General features: G+C 63.3%; 3 protein-coding genes across 10 annotated transcripts in view; 1 reads left to right on the forward strand and 2 right to left on the reverse strand.

Annotated features, from left to right (window-relative positions):
* The window catches only part of NIN (ninein), a 56728-nt gene extending 49743 nt beyond the window's left edge, over window positions 1-6985 (reverse strand). For 3 of the 7 annotated variants that reach the window (XM_068682247.1, XM_068682250.1, XM_068682252.1), the window contains exons 1-2: window positions 6235-6425; window positions 1804-2007 (exon numbers count right to left, since the gene is read on the reverse strand). In XM_068682247.1, the coding sequence (XP_068538348.1) occupies window positions 1804-1986 (183 nt within the window). In that variant the 5' untranslated portion in view covers window positions 1987-2007; window positions 6235-6425. Of the gene's footprint in view, window positions 1-1803; window positions 2008-4088; window positions 4209-6234; window positions 6427-6832 lie in introns of those variants that run through there. The other 4 variants (XM_068682248.1, XM_068682254.1, XM_068682249.1 and 1 more) reach the window with 4 other exon arrangements.
* A 2993-nt stretch (window positions 6986-9978) lies between these two features.
* Window positions 9979-14534, forward strand: ABHD12B (abhydrolase domain containing 12B). 2 transcript variants are annotated; one of them, XM_068682269.1, is made up of 13 exons: window positions 9991-10161; window positions 10744-10871; window positions 11286-11388; window positions 11500-11619; window positions 12428-12458; window positions 12551-12596; window positions 12691-12820; window positions 12892-12932; window positions 13090-13169; window positions 13259-13341; window positions 13812-13890; window positions 13989-14113; window positions 14399-14534. In XM_068682269.1, the coding sequence occupies exons 1-13, from the start codon at window positions 10067-10069 to the stop codon at window positions 14418-14420; spliced, it is 1083 nt and encodes a 360-aa protein (XP_068538370.1). In that variant the 5' UTR covers window positions 9991-10066; the 3' UTR covers window positions 14421-14534. The 2 variants fall into 2 exon arrangements, with proteins under 2 accessions (XP_068538371.1, XP_068538370.1); XM_068682270.1 differs by lacking the exons at window positions 10744-10871; window positions 11286-11388 and having other exon boundaries at window positions 9979-10161.
* A 391-nt stretch (window positions 14535-14925) lies between these two features.
* Window positions 14926-22987, reverse strand: PYGL (glycogen phosphorylase L). The gene is made up of 20 exons (XM_068682255.1): window positions 22628-22987; window positions 20804-20905; window positions 19806-19884; window positions 19526-19629; window positions 19142-19273; window positions 18757-18868; window positions 18595-18677; window positions 18336-18479; window positions 18132-18224; window positions 17824-17970; window positions 17433-17596; window positions 17229-17343; window positions 17027-17128; window positions 16803-16950; window positions 16628-16686; window positions 16334-16475; window positions 15973-16180; window positions 15759-15893; window positions 15373-15439; window positions 14926-15233 (listed from the first exon to the last, which is right to left on the reverse strand). The coding sequence occupies exons 1-20, from the start codon at window positions 22868-22870 to the stop codon at window positions 15039-15041; spliced, it is 2574 nt and encodes an 857-aa protein (XP_068538356.1). The 5' UTR covers window positions 22871-22987; the 3' UTR covers window positions 14926-15038.
* Window positions 22988-23759: the final 772 nt, after the last annotated feature.

Below are 23759 nucleotides of genomic sequence, written 5' to 3' on the forward strand. Positions count from 1 at the left end.
CCTGGTGAGCTGCAGGGGGTTGGGGGCACCGGGGGCTGCCACGGTGCCAACACACGGGGCGATTCCCCCAGCCCAGCCAGCACAGGAGGAGAGCATCGTGGTGTTTTATCCTCCTGCTGCATTGGGAGCATGAAGCCCCGGTGAGGAGAGCGTTCCCAAAACAAGCAAATCCGAGACAAACAAGGCAAATGAACCCAACACAGACACAGAGCCCGGGGCAAACACCAAGCGCCGGCTGCCCAGCGGTCCCAGCACCTCTCCAGGCTCAGCGCCTGCTTTGACACCAGCTTCCTATGAAGCCAGCGCCTTGTTAGCACTAGAAAGGGAGCGCGCATGTGCCGAGCTACCTGCTGCCTTTCCCTGCTCGCCCCAGCAATGCAAAGCAGCCGTCTGCAGCCGCGGTCCCCGGGGAAAGCGAGCGGCGGTGGCTCCTCGCAGCTCCCTGATCCCCACTGAGCCTTCCCCAGAGCCCTGTCCCCGCTCGTGGGCTGCTTCCTGCAGCATACAGGGGGTTGGGGGGGAGCTCTGGGTGGGATGGGATGGGAACGGGGTACCCTGATCCCAAATCTCCTGCTTGGTGTGCTAAAAAGCACCGTGCGTGACGGGGAGCGGCTCACCAGCACCGTGGCGCACCACCAGCGTTTGGGGACACCTGAGCTCCCCGTCCCCAGCTGGGGAGGGCCACCAAGGACAGCCCCCATGTCTGGAGGTGCCCGACTCGCCCTGTCCCTGCCACTCACATCACCCAGGCACCACCACTGTGCTGTTCCCAAACGCCACTCCGCATTAGCTGATAACTGATGGGTATCGCAGGGGGGGCTGGAGGAACAGGGGGGGGGCTGCACGCATGGCCTGGGGCCCCGAGCAGGCAGCCTGCCCGGGGAATGCCAGGAATTGCTGCAAGCATCGCGTGAGAAGAAGCATTTGGGATGGTCCAGCTCTGCTGCGAGGCAGGATTTATTCAACCCTGAGGGACCCCGACCAAAGCGTGCGCCGCTTAATCCCCAAAACGCTGCACGGAGCCAGGGAGGGGGGGCACCGCGTGTGTCTCCACTCCCCCCAGCGCCCTGCATCTATCCTCACGGCACAGCCCCGGCACAAAAGGCAGCACGTGGCCCCGCAGACAGCACGCTCCCCCCGGTGCCCTCCCGTTCCACGGGGCCCCTCCAAGAGCAGCAAAACAAAGGCGGCTCCGCCAGGCGCCACCATCTGCGGCACCGCGCTCCCGACGGGGTCCCGAGGAAACCCGGGGGACCCCAGAGCTTAGCCACGGGCTGCTGGTGCTGCTAACGAGCACAGACACCAAGGAGATGCAGGGAAATGCCAGGGGCAGGTTGTTATGGCAGGGTGGTGAGCGCGAGCCATCCCTGCAGACAAAGAGAGGGGGAAAAAATGCTCCTTGGGGTCCCTCGTGCACCCAGGGCAGCTTGAAGGGGTTGAGCTCGTAGCTGGAATGGGGTGAGCGTGAGCCACAAAAGCAGACAACAGCATCCACGTGGCAGGAGCCTGAGGGGGCTGAGAAGCACAGGAAATCTCTGGGATTGGAGCAAAAAGCCACGCTGGGAATGCAAAGGTTGGAAACCCCCCCGGATCGGCTCCTGCTTCCACGCCACGGTCAGGAGAAGGGCTGCAGCCACGGGGCGAGCAAGGAAAAGGAGGATTTGTTCCCTGAAGGAACCAGTTTGCTTTGTGAAAGCTGCGTTTTGATGGGAAACTGGAGTCCAAACAACTCAGCACCAAGCAGCTCTGCCACGGGGAGCGTGCCCATGGGGCCGACAAAACCGGTGCCCACCCCGGCCTTACCCTGCCTAGGAGGTTGTCCTGGAGCAGGGTCTGCTGCAGCGCCGGGGCCACCTCCTCGAGGTGCAGCACGTGGCACAGGTCGGTGAGCTCCTCCTGCCCCAGCGAGCCCGTGCCCGTGCTGTCGAAGCTGTCAAAGAGCTCCTTGAGGCGGGCTTCATACTGGTCCTGCTCAGCTTCATCCATCCCATAGCCTGCCGCGCTCACCTGCGGGGGGAGACGGGGATGGTTAGGACTTCCCACAGCAAAGCAGTGCAGAAAAAACCCCAAGGGCTGACGGAGCAGCAGCCCACGCCACCAGTTTCAACCTCATGTGTGGTTTTTTGTGGATATCTGCACCCTGCCAGGCAGCAGCTCAGCTATGGGCACGCGTGGCCCCCTTGGCACACGGATACCATGGTGCAAGAAGGCACGGCGCAGACACCCCAAACCAGCACCTTCCCCATTATTTGCATTATCTGCATGCACGCAGAGCTGGGGCAATGCCACGCAGCCCCGTTGTGCTCAGCTGGATGTCCCCGTGCTGGGTCACTGCCCTGTCCCCACGCTGCGGGGACTCGAGGTCAGGCCCTGCCCGGAGGCAAAGCTCAGAGCACAGCGCCAGGAGAGGGCACAAAGCTCAGAGCACTGCAGCCAGGGCAGCAGCAGGGCACGGAGCCAGCCCCGGAGCAGAGCTGGATCATTTCTCCTCTGCTGCACGAGCCGACAGCCCCAGGAGCTGCCCTGGCACTGCCCGGGTGCTCGCCCTCCCCATCTCCATCGATTCAAGAGCTGCACCTCCAAGGCGGCACCGGTCAGAGCGCCCCAGCCCCAGGAATTGGTTTGGGAGGAGGGGGCAAGGAGAGGAATTCCCCATCCAAAATGCAGGATCTGGCTGGCCTCCGTTCAACCAAGTGCCAGCACCACCCCAGAAGCGCACTGTGGGCTCTGCAATGGGTACCACGGGGACCCTGTGCCCAGGGATGCTCGGCCAGCCCCAGACCATGGCCCAGCACTGTCCCAGTCTCCATCTGAATTTGCTTTAACCACTCTGCCACATGCTTTCCAGGCCACAAATCCTAAAGGAGAGCTCATCTCCAAGCCCCCTGCCACGGCACAGCCACCCCCCTCCTCCTCCCACCACCTCTGCCCCCACCGGCGGTGCTCAAGGACACCCCAAAAATAAGAGGGGTTAGGCTGTCAGAGCACCACGAGCCATCAGCTTGCACACACACCCTGCAGCAGAGGTGTGACCAGGGAAGGCTGACCAGGAATTTGGGAATTCGGACACCTGCGGGGCAGGTGCTGCAGCCAGAACCTCCATGGGTTCGGGGTTTGGCTGGAGAGGATGCTCCCTGTGCCTGCCAAGGGGTGTGGGGTCCGTGGGGCAGAAATAGCCTAGCCTGGCTGCCCTCCCACCCCAAAGGGACACCACAAGGCCAGCAGCAGAGCCAGACCTCCCTACAGAGATGCAGCCCAGCCCCATATCATCACACCCAAGCTCCTCGACCTCCCTGTCCCCTGTTTTTCACCCCCCAGGAGCCTCTGGAGCTGCTTTAGCAAAGCACCCAGGGAGGGTGCAGACGCGTTTGCATTCAACCTGGGGTGCAGAGGAGGAGTCAGCACCCAAAACCCCAGCTGCCTGCAAGCAGAGGGAAGGCAGCAAACTGGTTTCTTGCTTCTCACACCAGTAACCCCATTTCCCACTCGATCCCAGGGTGCTGGGTACCAGCATCGCCGCCACCCTGAGAGCCCCCAACCTCCAGCCTGTGGAAATTCCCAGGCATTTTTTAGCCTCTTCCCTTCAGGTTCAGCCACCTCCTGTCCCCCAGAGACCTTTCCCGACCCTAATTCCACACCGCCACAACCAGTTCCCCCAGTTAGGTAGGGCAAAGAGCTCGGTGCCACCTCCCGGCGTGTCCCTGGGCACTGGTACTGCTGCAGTATTGGGGTCACCAGCCGAGCCCCTCAATCGGTGCCGCAGCAGCCCCAAAAAACTGACCCCAGATGAGCCCGGGCATGCTCAGGGAAGAGGGGTGGGGAGCCCATAAAACCAGGGAGGAAAATAGGGTGGTCAAAGAGCACGGGGTGCACGGTCCCTGTCTGGGGCCGGGCCCTCGGTGAGTTTTTGGGCACGGTGTCTGGGGCAGCCGGGCAGAGAGGCACAGCTGGAACTCACCAGGCTACAAACACAACCAGGGAGAGACCCCACCACCCCCACACAGCCAGAGGGGGATATTCCAGGCTTTCCCAGGATAAAAAAAACATAAAATGAATAGGATCCCCCCCCCCTCCAGCTCCTCGCCTACCTGCGGTCAGTGGCGGCGCGCTGCCGGCAGCCAGGCGGTGCCGCACGCATCCTGCACAACCTCCATCTTAGGCAGCCGGCTGTGCAAGGTGACCCAAGATGCCTACTCCCAGCTGAATTATTCAGCAGAGCTTCAGGGGAAAAAAAAAAAAAAACAAAAAAAAACACCCCACACCCTCCTACCTGCCCGGCTCGGGAGGTACCGGGGAGCTTCTGCCCTGTGCGCAACGAGGGCAGCGGCACCAAGGTGCCCAAAACCACCCAAACCCATGGGCTGGGGGGATTGGCAGCAGGAGAAGGGCTGAGAAAGGAAGGGGGGGGAACACGAAGCAGCAGCACAAAGCCCCGAATTAAAACCCAGTCCTTTCATCTCGGCTCCAGATGGGCCAGCAGCTGAGATGCAGGAGGGCGGCTGGCGGGATAATAGCGGCGCTCAGCACCGGCGGCAGCTGGGCCAGGCTGCCCCGGCACACAGAGGGGGGGAGAGGGGCCCCCAGCCCCTCCGGGGTCACTCTGCTGGCATTTATCTTCAGCCTCGTGGGTCATTTTAAGTCCCCCTCCCAAATGGGCAGCTTGAGGAAACCGGGCAGGTTTAGGAAAAATGGGCTTTTCCTTCAATTTCTGCTCTGCCTACAACAAGTCCTTGGCAGCAAGGAATAATGGGGCGAGGAAGTTTGGGCAGCATTTCTTTCCTTCCTTTAAATCCAGCCTCTCCGGAGAGCCAGATAACCTTCAGAGAGCAGCACACCACGCAGAGGCCTGACGCGAGCACGTTCCCAGCTAAATTTAACTCAAATAACACAGGCTCAAAATCGTAATTACCACTTAGCCCAGCGAATGCTGAATCGACATCAGCCTCCAAGCTTTAGCCTCGAACTACGGAAGACGCACACTGCCCGATCGATCCCTGCACCATTAGAGCCACATCTCATGGCCACATCCAAAACACGACAGCAGCTCCAGGATGTCACCATTGTCACCCTGGGCAGGTTAACAGCACCTTCCCTCTGCGCTTTGACACCCATGGTGATGGGAACGCAGCTGCCAAGAAAGGCCAGGACCTGGGCACGCTGATGGGTTTTGTTCCGAGATGCTCAGCAGCCACAGAAATGGGGCTCTGGAGCCAAAAGGCCGGAGCTGGATTAATCTCAACTTATTGTCTCCTTTCCCTAATGATCTGTCTCGTCCACCCCAGCTGTGATTCAGTGCTCACACCGCAGACCCCGACGCCTGCTCCGGGGAGATGTCTGAGCAAAACCCACGCCAGGTCCCACCCCGCTGCATGCCATCCCCTCTCAGGGAGCTGTGGCTCCGTGGCACAACGGCAAGAAGGCAAGGGGAAGGAAAACAACAAGGGGGCAGCGAAGCCCCCGAGTGTCAGTAAATCACATCGGCTCCCTAAATCACTTCGCAGCACGCCCGGCTCTTCAGGGGTCACCACCACCGTCAGCCGTCCAGCTGGCGGCTCCTCCTCCCCATTGAGCACCGCAATAATTTCCACAGCCTGGCACCGGGCTGCTTTGCACCTCAATGCCACCTTCCACCCCCCCCCCAAAAAAAAAACAACACAGCAAACCCCCCCCCCAAATCCTGCGGATAAAGGGGATCCTGTTAACCAGCCTCCCCGCTCCCCAGATTAGCGGCGGAGCGGCGGCACGTTAAGCGCCAGAAATTGCTGTAAAGAGCTTCAAAAGGCAGCGCAGCGCTTTGAATATTCACGCCACCTCGATATTTGCATGGCAATGGGGCCTTTCAGCCAGCAGCCCGCCCGCCACCAAGCAAAAACAAAAGCACCCATCTGGCCGGATTTGCGCCGCGGCCACTCGGGGAGCCCCCGGCGCGGGGGGACCCGCGCTGCGCACCCGAAGGCGGTGATTTTGGGGATGCCAAGCGGCACACAGAGCCCTCACGGAGCCGCCCCCCCCGGGGCTGAATCACGGCTCCCCCCCGCACCCAGGCACGGCGCCGAGCGCCCTCATCCCTGCGGCACCGGGGCTGGAGGCGATGCGCAAGGACGGATGCGGCTGCGCCAAGCAGGGCGCACGGAAAAAAAAAAAAAAAAAAACACCTCGGACCCCATCTCCTGCGGCTGACCCTAAAAAAAAATCTCCGATTTGGGGTCCCCCCCGCTCGCCCCCAATCCTTACCGTGCCGCCCACCGCCCGGGATGCGCCGGAGCCGCCGTGCCCATGGCTTCCTACCGGGGACCGGCTGCTGCTGCAGCGGTGGGGGGGCTTCGGCGGCGACAAACGACAACCCCCCCCCCCCCGCTGCCTCCAGTTCCTCCCCCGGCAGCTTTCTGCGGCTTTCACAGCCGGGGCAGAGCCGGCCCGGCGCCGCCTCCCCGGAACGGGAGGGCCCGGGGCGGGAGGGGGGCGCGCAGCACCTCCGGTATTAGGGGCGGCCCCAAGGGGGGGGGGGACGAAGGGCGAAACACCCGGGGGTCGCGGCGGAGCGGACACCCCAACCGCGGTGCCGCTCACCTGCTTGGAGCGCCACCACCCTCACTAAAGGGCTGCTGGGGGCTTTTGGCACATCCCGGGGACCCCCCCACCAGCACCCAACCTCTAAAGGGTGGTGGGCTGCGCCCCGGGACCACCCCGGTGCTGGGGTGCCCCCTCCCCATCACCCCCACCCTCTCCATCACCCGCCAGTGTTGGGGTTCCCCTCCTCACCATCCCCATCACCCCCCAATATTGGGGTCCCCCCCACCGCACTGGGGTCCCCCCCCCGGCCCCAGCTCACCCGGCGCTGCTGCCGGTGCGCGGAGCGGTGCGGAGCAGGAGCGCGGCTGCCGGGGGAGGCGCCCGGTTCAAATGCGGCGGCGTTTATTGGGCCGCGGCGCGGGGGCGGCCCCGGGGGCGCGGGGAGGCCGCCGGCCCTTTGTGCGCCGGGAGCCGCCCCCCCGGCGCCGCCCCCGCCCCGCCGTACACCGGGACCCCCCCTTCTGCCCGCCCGGTATCGCGACAGCCGGTATCGCGACACGCCGTCCCCCCCAGCCCGCGCGCAACGCGGGTCCCCCCCCGCGCGTCCGTGCGTCCCCGCTGGTGACACCCGGGACCCCACCCGGAGAACACCCCCAAAAAGGGGCCCTATTAAAGCATGGGGACCCTCCCGGCTCCCCCCTCGCCAGGGAGCCGGGGCCGTGGCTGGTGGCTTCTCTGATGGCTAGTAAGGGGTTGTGCAACCCCACAACCCGCTGCGGCACGCACTCATTTGCCTTTCTGCCAAAACTCGAGGGCTGTGCTGCTCGTTAGGCACCTTCCTCTTCTTTAGGATGAACCTCAAATTGGTCTGAGGGTGCAAAATGTTTGGGAGGGAGGGAAGCAAAAACCTCGTAGCCAGATGAAGCCTCGCTTCAGTGGGAAACCCTACTGGAGAGCCACGGGGTCATGCAGGAGCTGGGCCGGCCTGCTGTGCCACCCCACAGCTGTGGGGACACAGGGGACGTGGCACGGGACCTGAACACCCCAATAAAAGTGTGGTGGCACCTGGAGCAGCCCCGGTCCTTGTGCACCCTCACCGAATGTCACGGCCTTCAGTGGCAGTGCCACCACGGTGGGACACAATGGATCGGAGCGGGACCCCGGCCATGGGGCACGTCCCCAAAAAATCGGGGTGAGGAGAGGGGACTGTAATGGGAACGGGGCCTCGGTGAGGGGTTTGCTGGACAGATGTTAGCACAGAGGGCTTTGTGCCGGGGGAGGGCTCGGGGGGTTGTTTTACAACATTGCCATTTTTCTCTGCAGCTTTCTGCTGCTCTGACACTTGCTGGGGTCTCCTTTTCTTTTCTTTTCTTTTCTTTTCTTTTCTTTTCTTTTCTTTTCTTTTCTTTTCTTTTCTTTTCTTTTCTTTTCTTTTCTTTTCTTTTCTTTTCTTTTCTTTTCTTTTCTTTTCTTTTCTTTTCTTTTCTTTTCTTTTCTTTTCTTTTCTTTTCTCTTTTTTCTCTCCAACATTTGCTTTCTCATCCCCAGGTCTGAGCTCTTCCATTATGCGCGGCTGAAGCCATCTGCTGCTTTGTTTTGCTGCTGGCCCTGCTTGTGCCAGGACCTCATCCCCCGCACCCTCCTCCTTGCTAATCCACGGAACAGCCCCGAAAACCCACGGCTGCCACCGAACAAAGGCTCTCAACGCGTGCTCGCGTGTGCCCAGCGATGGGGCCAGCAGCCAGCGCGGTGTCCCTGTGTCCCCAACCAGCTCGCGTGGCCTCTGCAGCGCCAAGGGCGCATCGCTGCGGGGCGAGGGGGGAGAATTCCTGACTCATTCCCAGGCCCGGCTGTTTGCGGAGGCATCCTGATATATTTTTATTTTCTCCCCCTTTTCCCATGGGAGGAAAGCGTGTTTGCGGAGCCCCGCCAGCCTATTTTGGGACCCCCCCTCCCCAAAGGGAGCAGCTGCAGCCGAGCGTCGCATCCGGCACCGGCGCTTGGCGAGGCGAGCTCGGAGGAAGGAAACCTCCGCTCGCCGGCACTGTCACGTGTGGCACAGGAAAAAAAAAAGCAGGAATTTGGGCAAAATCAGGCCTGCTGAGCCCAAGCTGCCTCCCACGGCCGCGCGTGGCGGCTGCCACCCGAAAACTGGGGGTTGAGCCTCGTGGGTGTGCGCCCAGGGCAGCGGTGACCCCAAAAAGGGGCCACGGGGCCCAACTGGCTTGGATGCGTGGCCGGGTGGCACCTGGGCTGCGGGCTGCTTGGTGGGGCTGGGGATATGGGGTTGAGGATATGGGGCTGGGGTTTTAGGGTTGGGGTTTTAGGGTTGGGGTCGTGGGGCTGGGGGGTCCCCAAGTACGGTCTTCGGTGCCAGGAGGGCGCAAAGCCGTGGAAATGAGAGGGGAAAATAACAAAGGGGGAGCCCCGCGCCCCGCCGCAGCGCGCTGCTGCCACCCCCAGGGCACCCACACGGGGTGGGCTGCTGCGAGGGGACAGGGATATGGGGACAGGGGGATATGGGGACAGGGGACAGGGGGATATGGGGATATGGGGACAGGGGGATATGGGGCAGGGGATATGGGGATATGGGGACAGGGGGATATGGGGACAGGGGGATATGGGGACAGGGGACAGGGGACGGGGACAGTGGGATATGGGGATATGGGGACAAGGGGACACAGGAATATGGGAAAAGGGGGACGGGGACGCAGGGACAAGGGGATATGGGGAGAGGGGACACGGGAATATGGGGACAGTGGGATATAGGGACAGGGGGACAGGGGAACATGGGGACAGGGGGATGTGGGGCCGGGCCCCGTGCAGCACCGGCAGCTGAATGGGGACGGGGAGCGCGGCTCAGCGCCTCCTGCTGGGACCGAGAGGCAGCTGGCGTTATTTTATTGGATATTCACCTTTATTTTATTTTTATTTTATTTTATTTTATTTTATTTTATTTTATTTTATTTTATTTTATTTTATTTTATTTTATTTTATTTTATTTTATTTCATCTTATTTCATCTTATTTCATCTTATTTCATTTCATTTTAAATTTAATTATTTATTTTATAATTCTTTATGTTTATTTTTAATTTATTTTTATTATTTTTATTTCTAATTTATTTTTATTTTTATTTTTATTATTTTTCTTTTTAATTTTTTTTAAATTATTTTTTTTTAATTTCTTTTTCTTTTTCTTTTTTTTTATTTTTTTAATTTATTTTTCTTTTTTGTCTTTTTATTCCATCATTAATTCCCTTTTAATTCCGGTACTTTCCCCCCTCCAATCCCTTTAACCCCCACATCTCCCCCCACCCCCAACCCCTCCCCATAGGGGGCGTGTCCACGTGGGTGGGCGTGTCCGAGTGGGCGGAGCCACCGGGCGGCCGCACCCAATGGGCGTGCCCCGACCCCAAAAGGGGCGTGGCCACCGGGCGGGGCATGAATGGGGGCGTGAATGGGCGTGGCCATGGAGTGGGCGTGGCCTCGTAAGTGGGCGTGGCTTAGGCGGTGGGCGTGGCCTCGTTGGCGCGCCGGCGGGCTGCGGGCACGATGCGGCGGCGCGGCGGCGGCGCGGAGGCTCCGGGGAGCGGCGACAGCGACGGGGACAGCGGCGGAGGGGCCCGGCTCCGGCCCCAGCCCTCCCGGTGAGTCCCGGACCCGGTCCCGGAGCCGTGCCCTGGGTGGCTTTGGGCTCTCGGGGTGGCACCGTGGTGGCACCGGGGGCGCCCTCGCCCTTCGCAGCCCTCCCGCTGCGCCCCGGTGGCACCGGTGGGGTCCGAGCTGTGCTTGGGGGCCGGTCACCCCCCTGCCCTACAGCCCGAGGGGGGCACGGCCGTGCCGATCCCATTCCCGGGTGCCCTTTGCTCCGCTTCCCCGCAGCGCCGGGGGCTCCCCGAGCTCTTTCCCAACTCCCCCGCTGGGCTCCCGGGGATTGCGCAGCTTCCCGTGGCTCCGGGATGCCTCCGGGATGCCTCCGGGAACGGGTCTGGGCTGCGTGGGCTCCGGGCGTTGCCCCTGCTCGGTGACTCCCGGTTGCCGGTTTTGCTTGCCGGGCACCTGCCCTGCCCTTCCTGCCCACTCGTGGCCCCGTGGGAGGCAGCGCCAAGGTGCTCGGCCCCAGCCCCGAAAGCCAAAAGTTGTGGGGTGGGTGGGCTCAGCCCTAAATGAGCCCCAAGGGTGGTGCCCCAAACCCTTTGGGGTGCTCACGGGGTTGTGTCCCCTGGCAGGGGCTGGCTGGGCTGGTGCCCCCGGCTGCGCACCCTCCTGCTGGAGCTGCTCCTTGTCTACGTCTCCGTGCCCTTCCTCATCCGCCTCTTCCCCGTCATCCTCACCAAATTCATCTTCCTCAACTTCCGTGAGTGCCCCGGCGGGGAGAGCTCCACCTGGGCGAGCTTTTGGGGTGCCGCTTTTGGGGTAGGAGGGCCGGTTTTGGTTGGGGGAGTCCACTCTGATGGCATGGGGCCAGCCCCCAGCTGCAGAAGCGGCTCTCCCCGTGGCACGCCGCGTTTTGCAAGCGTTTTGTAAGGCGCTGACACCAGCCCTATTTGCTGCCCGGGGTTGCGACACGCGTGGGCACGCGAAAACACCCGTGGGATGAAGCCTCGAGGTGGCCGAGGGCCGTCCTCCGGCGGTGGCGGTGGCACAACGCTGGGCTTTGGGGTGAATTATTGAATGAAACAGCACCGTGCGGTGTGGGAGGTGCACGAAATCAGCTGGGTTATGGGGTTCCCGGCTGCTGTGTGCCGTGACACCCCCCTGTCCCCCCCAGTGGCCTTCCCCTTCTTCACGGACCTGCGGCAGCCGGCGCTGCTGCTGAACAACACGGTCAGCCTGCGCCTCGCCACCGAGCCCGGCGTCTCCGTCGGCATCTGGTGAGCAGGGCTGGGCCTCCTCCTCCTCCTCTTCCTCCTCCTCCTCTTCCTCCTCCTCTTCTTCCATGTCCTCCCCCGGTGGAGGACCACGGCCCCCGTCCGTCCCCGCAGGCACACGGTGCCGGGCAGCAGAGGGGCCGAGGCGCAGGGCCAGGAGCAGAGCTGGTACGAGGAGGCGCTGGGCGACGCTCACCCCATTATCATCTACCTGCACGGCAACGGGGGCACCAGGCGAGTACCCGAAGGCTGTGGTGACACCCCGGGGGGGTGGCAGCTGCCCTCCCTTCCCATGGGTGGTGCACAGGTTTGGGGACCTGTGTTTGGGCGTTGAACCCGATGAGACCTCGCACGCGTCCTAGTGATGCTGTCCCAGGGGATGGGATCTGGGTGCTTTGGGGACCTCTTTGCTCCCAGGGTATGGGATCTGGGTGCTCTGGGGTCCCCTTTAGCTCCCAGGATATGGGATCTGGGTGCTCTGTGGTCCCCTTTGCTCCCAGGATATGGGATCTGGGTGCTTTGGGGTCCCCTCTAGCTCCCAGGGGACAGGATCTGGGTGCTTTGGGGTCCCCTTTAGCTCCCAGGGGATGGGATCTGGGTACTCCAAGGTCCCCTTTAGCACCCAGGGGACAGGATCTGGGTGCTCCAGGGTCCTCTTTAGCACCCAGATCCCATCCCCTGGAAGTTCTGGGGTCCCCTTTAGCTCTCGGGGTACAGGATCTGGGTGCTCTGATGTCCCCTTTGCTCCCAGATTATGGGATCTGGGTGCTTCAGTATCCCTTTTAGCACCCAGATCCTGTCCCCTGGGAGCTCAAGGGTCCCCTTTAGCACCCAGATCCTGTCCCCTGGGAGTTCTGGGGTCCCCTTTAGCTCTCGGGGTACAGGATCTGGGTGCTCTGGGGTCCCCTTTAGCATGCAGCTGTCCCTTGCGTGACCCAGCCCTGGTGGTGACGGTGTCCCCGAACCGGCTGTGCCCTGGCCGAGCGGGGGAAGCCCCCTACCCCCTGCACACCCCGATTTTTATCCTCGCGTTCCCCATCAGGGCTGCGAGCCACCGGGTCCAGTTCATGAAGGTAAGTGGGGACCGGGACGTGCCGGGCACTCGGCTCGTGCTGGCTTTGGGGACACGAGGTGGGGCCATAACTTTGTGCCACCCCTCCGCCAGCTGATGGGGGCTGCCGACTTCCACATCGTGGCTCTGGACTACCGAGGTACGGCCACCCCCTGCCCCTCATTGAGCCACGCCCTGGGGACCTGGGGACTGTCCCCTCGGGGCCGTGACCCCCCCAGACGTGTCCCCTACAGGTTATGGGGACTCCAGCGGGTACCCCACGGAGAGCGGCTTCACCACCGACGTCCTGGCGCTCTACGACTGGGTCAAGGCGCGGAGTGGGAACAGCAGCATCATCTTCTGGGGACACTCCTTGGGGACCGGGTAGGTGTGGGGCCAGGTGAGGGGCGTGCCGTGGGTGCCCCCCCCTTCACCCTCACCTCTTTTTCTTTTAGGATCGCGACGAACGCGGCCAGAAAGCTGCAGGAGGAGCGAGGTAACCTCCAGGGCTGGGGTGGCTGCGTGCCGCTCACCAAATTTTAGGGGTCCCCATGGCTCTGCTTGAGCATCGGGTGGGGACAAGCCGCTGTCCCCATCCTCCTTGACCCCAAACCCCCCCAGCAATGCTGACTCCCACCCCGTGCTGCTCTCAGGGGTCCAGGTTGATGCCATCGTGCTGGAGTCACCCTACAACAGCATCCGCGAGGCGGCCGCCCACGTCCCCATCACCACGGTGAGCCCGGTGGCCCTGCGTGGTGGCTGTCCCCTCTGTCCCCTCACCCCATCAGCGGCTCAGCCAGCGTCCCGCTCTCTCCCGGGCAGATTTACCGGCAGTTCCCGGGTTTCGAGTACCTCATCTTGGACTCCATAGCTCTGGCCAACATGTTCTTCCGCAACGATGAGAAGTGAGTGCCCGGCGGGACGGGGCGAGGGGGCTGGGGCGGGCATCTCGCGCCACCGCTGCAGCGTGCGCTGTGTTTGCTCAGCTTACTCATGCCTCAGAAGTGCCTTTTATTGGGTGCAAGGTCAGAAATCCACATTTCTATCGGGCTACGTCACCATTTGATGGCCTTTTATTTTCGCTCCGTCAAGCGCGGTGCGCTCGCATCCCACCCCACGCGCTGTGGGGTCCTCCTGCCTTGGTGTTTGTGGGCACCTCTGCAAAAAGCTGCCTGGTTTGGGGGTGATTTTGCAATCACAGCACCCCCAAATGGTGTTTAAGGTTATTAAGGTCTTGGGGGAGCAGCTTGTGCATCGTCCTGCAGTGCTGCCCTGGACACCAAAGGGCTGGATTTGGGGTGAGGGTCATCGGGGGTGCTCAGTGGGGTGAGGGGGGCTCTGGACTGACCCCAGCACCGTGCCTGCCCCCCCGCAGCGTGAAGGTGCTGGCCTGCCCGCTCCTCATCCTGCACGCAGAGGACGACGCCGTGCTGCCCGTGCAGCTGGGACGCAAGGTGGGCACCGGGGATGCTGCGGGTGATCCAGGGAGAGGGTTTGGGACCCCGCTGGGGGTCACCGATCCGTGCACGCCCCTAACCCTGCTCCCACCCAGCTCTTCGAGACGGCACGCGGCGCCTACAAGGACAAGAGCAAGGTGAAGTTCATCACCTTTCCCAAAGAGCTGGGCCTGGGCCACGACTACATCTCCTCCAACCCCGAGCTGCCCGCCCTGGTCAAGTGAGTGCTGCCCCGTGGCAATGTGGGGGCGCAGGATGAGCCTCGCCTCTTCCTCCTGGGGTGCAGGTCCCTTCCCTTTGTTCCTTCTCGTCCCCATGGGGTTTGGTGGCATTTTTCGAGCCCCGATGGCTCCTCGTGGCACAGGGAGGTGGCACAGGGACGGCACGGGGACGCAGCTTGGCTCAAAACACAGCCCAGCCCCACGCCCAGGGACACGAAATGATGCTCTGGAGCAGCACAGGAGGGTCGGTGGCACAGCGTGAGGTTTATTGCGTCTCGTTGCAGGGACTTCTTGAACATGAAGTGACGCCAGCCCCTGCCTGCAGCCCCCCCTGAGCACTCCCCCCACGCCCCGCGCCAGGAAACCGGCACAGCACTGACCGTACTTCTGTACGTAATAAACTACTGAGAAACTTCCTAATGCTGCCTCGAGGATGCTGCAGGATGCTCGGGGGATGGAGATATCGCTGCTGGGGATGGGACAGCGCCGTGACACTGCTGCTACAGGGACAGGACGGAGCAAGCAGGAGCGGGGGCGCTGCGTGGGGCAGGGTGCGGGTGGCTGCAGGGCACGGTGAGGGTGCAGGGGGTGCGTTGCCAACACTCCTTGCCTCCTCCCCTCCCTGGAGCTGACATCTTACAACCACCAAGAGCTGCACCCCAAAACCCAAACCCTGTTTTGGCATCGCGAGGACCCAGCTGCGCTCCCCACCCCGTGCCACGTGCAGCCCTCGTGCGCCCGCTTTCGGCTTTAGCTTTGCTGCAAGCAAGCCCAGCCCCTCGGCTCAGGTTCCAGTAAACACCCCTCGGGCTCTGCTCGGCACTTTTATTTTTAGTACCTACCGCAAGCAACAGGGCAGAACAGTTTTGCTTTTCCCTATAAAACTCCCCCAGCAGCAGCAGCACCCCACTCCGGGTGCCCCCGCTACGCCCGCGCCTCCGTCCCGTTGGGGGTCCCGTCCTCGGCCACCTCCCTGGGCTCGTTGGGCGGGGGGATTTTCAGGTCGGAGGGCTCCACGTGCCAGATGTCCCGGGCGTACTCCTTGATGGTGCGGTCGCTGGAGAACTTGCCCGCCGCCGCGATGTTCCTGATCACCATTTTGGTCCACGCCTTGGAGTTCTGGCAAGAGGCACGGGGATGGGAGGTGGCACCCGCGGGGACCTGGCCTCCGAGCCCGTCCCCACCACCCCACCGTGCCAGATCCCTTCCCCGGGATGGGGAGACAGGTTCCTGGGCTGGTTCCCCGGCTGGCACTCACCAGGTAGAGCTCGCTGACTTTCTCCTGGCACTTGACATAAGCCTCGTAATCCGCAAAGACTTTGAACCTGCAGCAGCAAGGGAAGGGGGAAATAGGGAGAAGAGGAACGCGCGGGTGGGAGCGAGTCTTGGTGGGCAGCTCGGGCTGCCAGGGCCACATGAGGTCATCACCCAAACACAGCCTAGCCCTAAAGTAACCAAAATTTAAGGCAGCACACATCTAGTGCCACCCATAGGGAGGCTTTTGGACCAGGGGAACATGAATTGCCCAACGCCAGGGTCAGGAACGGGGGTGTTATCGGGTGGGTGGCTGGGGCAGGGGCTGCTCCCCACGGGTACGCGGTGTTTGGGGGGGGACCCAGCCTCGGGGATGGGTCGTGGCCTCACCGGTCGTGGTGGAAGAGCATGTTGACCACATCTTTGAAGAGGTCGGGCTCGTTGGAGGAGAAGAAGCCACTTTTGATCTGGTCAACAGCTTGCTTCAGCTCGGGGAGCCGGTCGTAGTACTGCTGGGCATCGTACCTGGCGGGGCAGGCTTGGGGTGAGCCCGGGGTGCTTCGGGTTCCCCGCAGTGACCCCACCAACACCTCCCAGTCCTCACCCTTCCCTGTCCAGCTCCGCGACGTCCTCCACCCTCATGCCGAAGATGAAGAGGTTCTCCTCGCCCGCCTCCTCGGCCATTTCCACGTTGGCCCCGTCCATGGTGCCGATGGTCAGGGCTCCGTTCAGCATGAACTTCATGTTCCCCGTGCCCGACGCCTCGGTGCCCGCCGTGGAGATCTGCTCCGACAGGTCGGTCGCGGGGATCACTGCCAAGGAGAAGACGCACCGAGCCACTTGAGGTGACACCAAACCTGCTCTCAGGACTTTGTCTCAGTCCTGCTGAAGGATTTTAGAGCTTCTGCCCCGTGGGGACGGAGCCACGGGCTGGAGAGCCGCTGTGCCCTCCCCGCCTGGCACACCTTTCTCCGCCAGGGAGACCCGGTAGTTCTCCAGGAAGATGACTTTCAGCTTGCTGCCCACAACGGGGTCGTTGTTCACCACCTGAGCCACGGCGTTAATGAGCTTGATGATCATTTTGGCCATGTGGTAGCCCGGGGCAGCCTAGGAGAAGGGCTATGGGTGAGCCCGGCGCATGGGGCAGGCGAGGAGCACCCAGCACCCACGTGCCCAAGTCAGCGGGGACCCACTGAGGACAACGCCTGCACCCAGACCCCGTAGGGCATTTCCAAGGGCTTCCCCCAAACCCAAATTACCTTGCCTCCGATGATCACCGTCCGAGGAACAAACAGCTTCGTAGGATCCCTCTTGATGCCTGGAGGAGAGGGCAGGACGGGGGTCACCTCCGTGCCAGCTGCTGCCCCGGGGGCCAGGGATGCTCGTGCACCCCCGGGCGTGCTGTGGGTCCCCGTGGGGCCCACGGTGGCTTACGGTTGTACATGGTGATGATGTGCAGGCAGTTCATCAGCTGCCGCTTGTACTCGTGGATCCTCTTCACGTGCACGTCGAACATGGACGAGGGGTTGATCTTCACCTTGTACTCCTTCTCCAGGTACAGCGCGAACTTCACCTTGTTCTCCTGGCCGAGGAGGCGGGGAGGGCGTCAGCCCCTGTCCCCCAGCATTTCACACCCCGTGTGCGTGTGCCCCCCTCACCTGCTTCACTTTGGCGACCTCGCGGATGAAGAGGTCGTCGTCCACAAAGTCGTGCAGCTTCGCCAGCTGGCTCAGGTCCCGCACGTAATCCTCCCCGATTTTCTACAGGAGGAGAAGAGGAGAAGGACTCGGGCGAGATGCCGACGGAGGGCGAGCACCCCAAAGGGCTGGATTTGGGGCTGGGAGCCCCTCTGGGTGATACCTCCGCGATGAGCTCCGCCAGCCCCGGGTTGCAGAGCAGGAGCCAGCGCCGCGGGGTGATGCCGTTGGTTTTATTCTGGAATTTCTCGGGCTCCAGCTCCGCAAAATCCTTGAAGCTGCGAGGACGAGGGGAGAGCGGCGTCACCGCAGCGTCTGGGAGCTGAGGGGAATCCCCCAGTGCCTCCCCTTCCCCCCTTGCCCTTACACTTGGGTCCTGACTATCTCGGAGTGGATCTTGGCCACGCCGTTGACGGCGTGGGAGCCGACGATGCAGAGGTGAGCCATGTTGATCCTCTTGGTGCCCCCCTCCTCGATCAGCGACATGCGCCGCAGCCGGTCCACGTCGGCGGGGAAGAGGGAGGCGATGTGCTGCGGGGGAGAGGCAGGGGAGGGGGTGACGATGAGCCACCCCCTTGGGTGCCCTGCTGCCTCCCGTGGGTGTCTCCGGACACCCAGACCCCTCTGGCCCCGCAGAGAGGGGCTGGGGGGCACCCGTGGGGCTGCTCCAGCTCAGCTGCAGCACGGGGGGCCAAGCCACCAGCTCATCCTTCCCCAGGATGAATTTAGGGTTTAAAGGACGAAGAAGAAGAACTCACGTCCAGGTGCCTCTGGTTGATCTCGTAGATGATCTGCAGGTGTCTGGGGAGCAGCTTCTCCACCAGGTCCACCGGCCACCTCTCCAGGGCCTCGGGGAGCACCGTGTGGTTGGTGTAGGCGAACGTCCTCTTGGTGATGTCCCAGGCCTGCGGGCAGCAGTGCAAAGCCCTGAGTGCCCACCCGGGTGGGCAGCGGGGCCAGGATCGTCCCTCTCCAACAAGAGGAGGTGGAGACGGGGAAGATGTGAAGGTGGGAAGGAAGAGTTCAATGCAATGGGGGAAGAAAAAGCCATGCAGCTGCTCCCCACCTTGTTCCAGGGCAGCTTCTCGATGTCCACGAAAATCCTCATCAGCTCGGGGATGGCCATGGCGGGGTGCGTGTCGTTCAGCTGGATGGCGACCTGCAAGGAGACAGAGGGTGGCACTTGGGGACACCCCGTGGAGCCCACAAAACCTGCCCGGAGCCGGGCACGGAGCAAGGAGGTGGCAAATGGAGCAACCCCGGCCCGTACCTGGTCGGGGAAGGAGTCAAACACGGTGCGGACGCTGTCTGTGCTGCCGAATTTGGAGGCTTTGAAGCGGCGGAGGATGTCCTGCAGGGTGGCGGCCACCACGAAGTACTCCTGCTTCAGCCGCAGCTCCTTGCCCTCGAAGAACTGCCGGGGAGAGGAGCGGGGTGCTGCTGGGGCCGGTGGGATCACATCGGGACCCCTCTGCAGCACAACAAACCCTCTCCACCCATCCTAAAAACACCCCCAAATCCCAACTTACGTTGTCATTGGGGTAGAGGACGCGGGAGATGTTCTCAGCCAGGTTTCTGTCCAGCACCGCCTGGATGTAGTCCCCGACGTTGACTGCGGGGCAACAAAGGGATGGGGTAGGGGTGACCCCACTGCTCCCTGACCCCCTCGGCCCCCCCCGGCCCCCACTTACAGTCCCGCAGGTTGAAGTCGTTGGGGGCCCGGGCTGACCACAGCCGCATGGTGTTGACGGTGTTGTTCATGTAGCCGGGCACCGGCGTGTCGTAGGGCAGCGCCAGCACCACCTAAGGCATTGGCAGGGCTGCACAGTCCCCGTGTCCTAATGGAGCCCCCCCAATCCCAAATGGGGTCGCCCCCAGCCGGGGCTGCGTGCACGGTGCCACCCCAGCTGCCCTCAGTTCCCCAAAATCCCCCCCAAAAATAGAGAGGTGCTCGTGAGGAGAAACCCGATTCCAGCAGGCCGTGCACGGCACTGAGCCCTTCTGGGGGTGCTTTAGGGGACGTTTTTGGGGACAGCCCCCCGATTATGGGACAAACCACCCGGCCGTGACCCCTACCTGGGTGTCGACCCACTTGGCGCCGGTGCCGGAGTGCTCGACGCGGCCGTAGAAGTGCACGGGCAGCATGTACTCGGGCCGGGCCTTCTCCCAGGGGTTGCCGTGCCTCAGCCAGTCGTCGGCCTCCTCCACCTGCCCGAGGTAGCCACAGTGCTGACGGGGCCACCCGAAATGGGGACGAGCCCCGAAAAGGCCACCCAAAACGGGGCCCGGCCTCGTGGTGGCGGCCGGGCCTGCTCCGTGCGGCCTAGAGCACCCCTGACACCGAGCCCCCTCCCCAGCTGCCCCACAGCCCCTTTATGCCCCATGAAGTCCCCCCGGAGCCCGAAGACCACCCGAGGGGAGCTTTAAGCACGCCAGGCACCAGCTCTGCCCCCGTCCTACCTGCCAGCCGTCCCGAATTTTCTGGTTGAAGATGCCGTACTCGTAGCGGATGCCGTAGCCGTAGGCCGCCAGCCCCAGCGTCGCCATCGAGTCGAGGAAGCAGGCTGCCAACGTCAGGGAGCTCGTGGAGCGAGGAAAACCCCAAATCTTTCCCCCAGGGGAGCCCAGGACGGCTGCAAGCAGCTCGTGCCTGGAGCAGGGAGCCCCCCGGGGTGCGGGTGCCACCCTGCTGGGTGCCACCACGCAGGGAACGAGATCTTTTTTTTTGGGGTTTCCTCACCTGCGAGCCGGCCGAGGCCGCCGTTACCGAGCCCGGCATCCTCCTCGATCTCCTCCAGCTCTTCTATGTCCAGCCCCAGCTAGAGGAGAGGAGGGGAGTGAGGGGCTGGGGGCTGGCCGAGCGCCCACCCCGCACCCTTGGGTGCTGCCCAGTGCAGGGCAGGGCCCATCCCAGTTTGGGGGCAGGCACCCAGGCTCAGAGACGTTCAGAGACGCGGCACCTGCACAAGCAAACGCCAAATTTCCAGCCCGAAATACCATCAAGGAAGAGGTTTTGCCTATGCAAAACTCCTCGGGCAGCTCAGCAGGAAATAAAACAGGCACGGCCGGGGCTGAGCCGCCCCCTCCCAGCTCGCCAAACAGAACGGGTCTGCCAGCTCCTCCCAAACCACCCGGCTCCAGGCGAGCCCAGAGTCAACCCTGCTGGTGTTTCTCTGCGCCGACTCGTACCCAAAGCCTCGAACACCCCCAGAAATGTTTCAGAGCGATTCATGTCCCGCCAAACATTTTATTTTCGGAAAATTTGAGCGTTTGGGGTTTGCGGCACGGCTACGCAACCCCTACGCAACCTCCCCGTCTCCTCCTTTTACCAACCTGCCCCTGGCCGGGCTGTTGGCCTCGCTGCAAGGTTACCAGGTTAAAAAAAATAAATTAATTAATTAAAAAAAGCCCTAAAAATAAGCTGCTCTCCCTTTGAACACATATTTGCTCGGGTGCTGCTCCTGCTGTTGTGCAACCGCTCCAGCCGTGCGCGATGCTGTTTGGCAGGCGGGGCAGGAGCACGGGGCAGGGTGGAAAAAAAAAAACAAAAAAATCCTCCCCGGCCCCAGCGCCACGGGGTGACGAGAGGCAGCGGCGTGCCAGTGCCGCTGGTTGAGGGAGGCCAAGGTTTTACCCCCTCTGCCATGGGTTGCAGCGAGCGACGGCCTCGTGGGTGCCGCCTCGGAGGCGGCTGATAGCAGGAGCTAAACCCCAAGCCCAAAAATTCGTGGTGCTCACCTGGTAGACGGCCTCGTCGCAGGCGTTTTGCAGCCCCAGGTTGATCATGGTGTTCTGCAGCGTGCGCCCCATGTAGAACTCCAGGGAGAGGTAATAAATCCTCTGCAGGGAGGGAACAGCCCACGGGCAGTGTGAGCGAGGCCGGAGACATCTCGGCCAAACCCCCCCCCGCCGCAGCTCCCACCCGCTGTTATCTGGCTTGGAAGAGGAAAAAAATCCCGACGCAAGGAGGAATTTGAGGGCTGCGGCTCCCCTGCAGGGCCTGGCCTCCCATTTTCCCGCAGGAATCTCCCTGCAGCTGGCAGAAGGAGCCCAGCAGTGCCCCCCCAAACCCATCCCTGCCCTCCCACCCCACGCTGGCTCCGGCCCCGCTGTTGTTTTGCAGGCGGAGGCCAGTGCCCGTTTTGTTTGCCCGAGGCCAGGACAGCTCCGGGATGGTCACCCCGAGGGCACCGCGGTACAAAGTTAAACTTTAAAGAGTTGCCTAACGTCACCCCGAGCTGCAAAAGCAAGCCAGAAAAAGCAGAACTGCTGCCGGGGGGGGGGGGGGGCACCCGGCCACCTCCTCGGGCCCTGGCACCCCAGGGGGGGGGGTTGGGGATGGCTGCGGTGCCGCAGACCCCGCTGGGCACGTGGCTGCTAACACAGAGGCTTGTGTAAGCCACCCCAAGCCGAGCCCTGGTGTCAGCACCGGTGGGTTTTAGGGCAGGATTGGGGCTGGAGGAAGCCGCTGACTCCGCAGGTTTCCTTGGGACCTCCTCGGGCGCTGGCTGGGTGGGTGCCGGCGGTGCCGGGGGGGGGGTGGCCAATCCCTCGAGGGGGACTTTTCACCCCACGGGGACACGGGGTGCCAGCTCCCGCCGGCTGATGCAGTGCCAGCGAGGGGGGCACGGGAATAAATCGGAGCAGACAGGGCCAGGCAGGTGTCAGGAAGGGATTAGGGCTTAATCCCTCGGCAGGCAGAGCCCCGTGCTCTGTGCAGCTCCCGCACCCGCCGCATCGCTCGGGCTCGGCCCCACCACGGTGCCCGGTGCCAGCCGAGATCTCCCGGTGGCCTGTTTCGGGTTCTTTTCTCCCTGCAGCTCATTCACCCTAGAAGGCTTCGCTGTGCTTTTGGCAGGCGGCCCCCACGCCCTTGCTGCGGGACGGCGGGCGCCGTTCCCATGCTGCGCCCCGCGCTGGCGCTGCTTGGGAAGCTGTGCGGGGCCGGGGGGGGGGCGAGGGGGGTTGAGGGGTGCCAGGGGGTGCCAAAGGGTGCCAGGGGGTGCCGAGGGGTACCACGGGGTGCTGAGGGGTGCTGAAGGGTGCGAGGGGTGTCACAGGGTGCCGAGGGGTGCCAAAGGGTGCTGAGGGGTTCCAGAGTGCTAAAGGGTGCCAAGGGGTGCTGAGGGGTGCCAAGGGATGTGAGGGGTGCCAGGGGGTGCTGAAGGGTGCTGGGGGGTGCCGAGGGGGACCAAGGGGTGCCAAAGGGTGCTGAAGGATGCCAAGGGGTGTGAGGGGTGCCAGAGCACTAAAGGGTGCTGAGGGGTGCCGAGGAGTGCTAAGGGGTGCCAAGAGGTGCCGAGGGGGACCAAGGGGTGCCAGGGGGTGCTGAGAGGTGCTGAAGGGTGCAAGGGGTGTCAGGGGGTGCTGAGGGGTACCAAGGAGTGCCGAGAGGTGCCAGAGCACTAAAGGGTGCCGAGGGGTGCCAGAGTGCTGAGGGGTACCAAGGGGTGCCAAAGGGTACCGAGGGGTGCCAAGGGGGCTCCAGCCCTCCAAGCCCAGAGCTTCCCACTCCCAGGGGTCCACCGAGATTCCTCCGGGGGCCGGGAGCCCCCCACCCACCTTGGGGTCCCGCTCGTAGTAGTGCTGCTGGGTGCGGATCCAGCGCCCCACCAGGTGGTCGCGCACCGTGTGCGCCAGGGCGAAGAAGTAGTCGCGGGGGGTGGCGACGTTGCGGTCCTTGACCAGGGTGAAGTGGAGGTGCCGGTTGAAGCCCCTCTTCAGCTCGGCCACGTTCTCGGCGCCCACGATGCCGCGGATGCTGATTTGCTTCCGCCGCTCCTGGTCCGACAGCGGCCGCGACATCGCTGCGGGGGGGACCGCGGGGGGACCGCGGGGACACCACCGGGGGGGACACGGGGACACCACGGGGGGGCACAGAGGGACACGGGGGGACACGAAGGGACACGGGGGGACACACAGGGGGACACTGCGGGGACACAGACACACACACAGACACAGACAGGGACGGGGCTGGCAGCGCGCACCGAGCGCGCTCCGCCGGCACCGCCCCGGGGCCGCCCACGCGTGGGGCGGGCGCCGCGGCCACGGGGCCCTCGGGAGGGGTGGGAGGGGTGGGAGGGGAGGGGGGAGGCACCGGCAGGCCGGGGGAGGAACCGATTTGGGGGAAGGGAGGGGGGAATGGGGCGGGCAGCACCGCCTCCGGTCCCAAAGGGGAAGCGCCGCGCTGCTGGGGCGCTGCCCCAACCCCCTTCCCCTGCGCCCCTTTCGCAATTCCCCCTTCCCTGCACCCCCTTCCCTGCACCCCCTTCCTCTGCACCCCCTTTCCCTGCACCCCTTGTCCTGTCTCCCCTTCCCCTGCACCCCTTTTCTTTCTCCCCTTCCTCTTCTCCCCCTTCCCCTGCGCCCCTTTCCCCTGCGCCCCCTTTCCCTTCTTCCCTTCCCCTGCGCCCCTTCCCCTGCACCCTTTCACCTGCACCCCCTCTGCCCCCTTTTCCCTTCTCCCCATTCCCCTGCACCCCTTTTCTCCTTCCCCTGCACCCCCTTCCCCTGCACCCCCTCCTCTGCTCCTTTTCCTTCTCCCCCTTCCCCTGCACCCCTTTTTCTCCCCTCCCCCTGCACCCCCTTCCCCTTCTCCCTTTCCCCTTCTCCCCTTCCCCTCCTCCCATTTCCCCTCTCCCCTCCCCACTCCCCCAGGACCCCCCACTCAGCTCCAGGCCCCCCTCAGCACCTC

Source organism: Anas acuta, chromosome 5, assembly GCF_963932015.1.
Source record: "Anas acuta chromosome 5, bAnaAcu1.1, whole genome shotgun sequence".
Taxonomy (NCBI): Eukaryota; Metazoa; Chordata; class Aves; order Anseriformes; family Anatidae; genus Anas; species Anas acuta.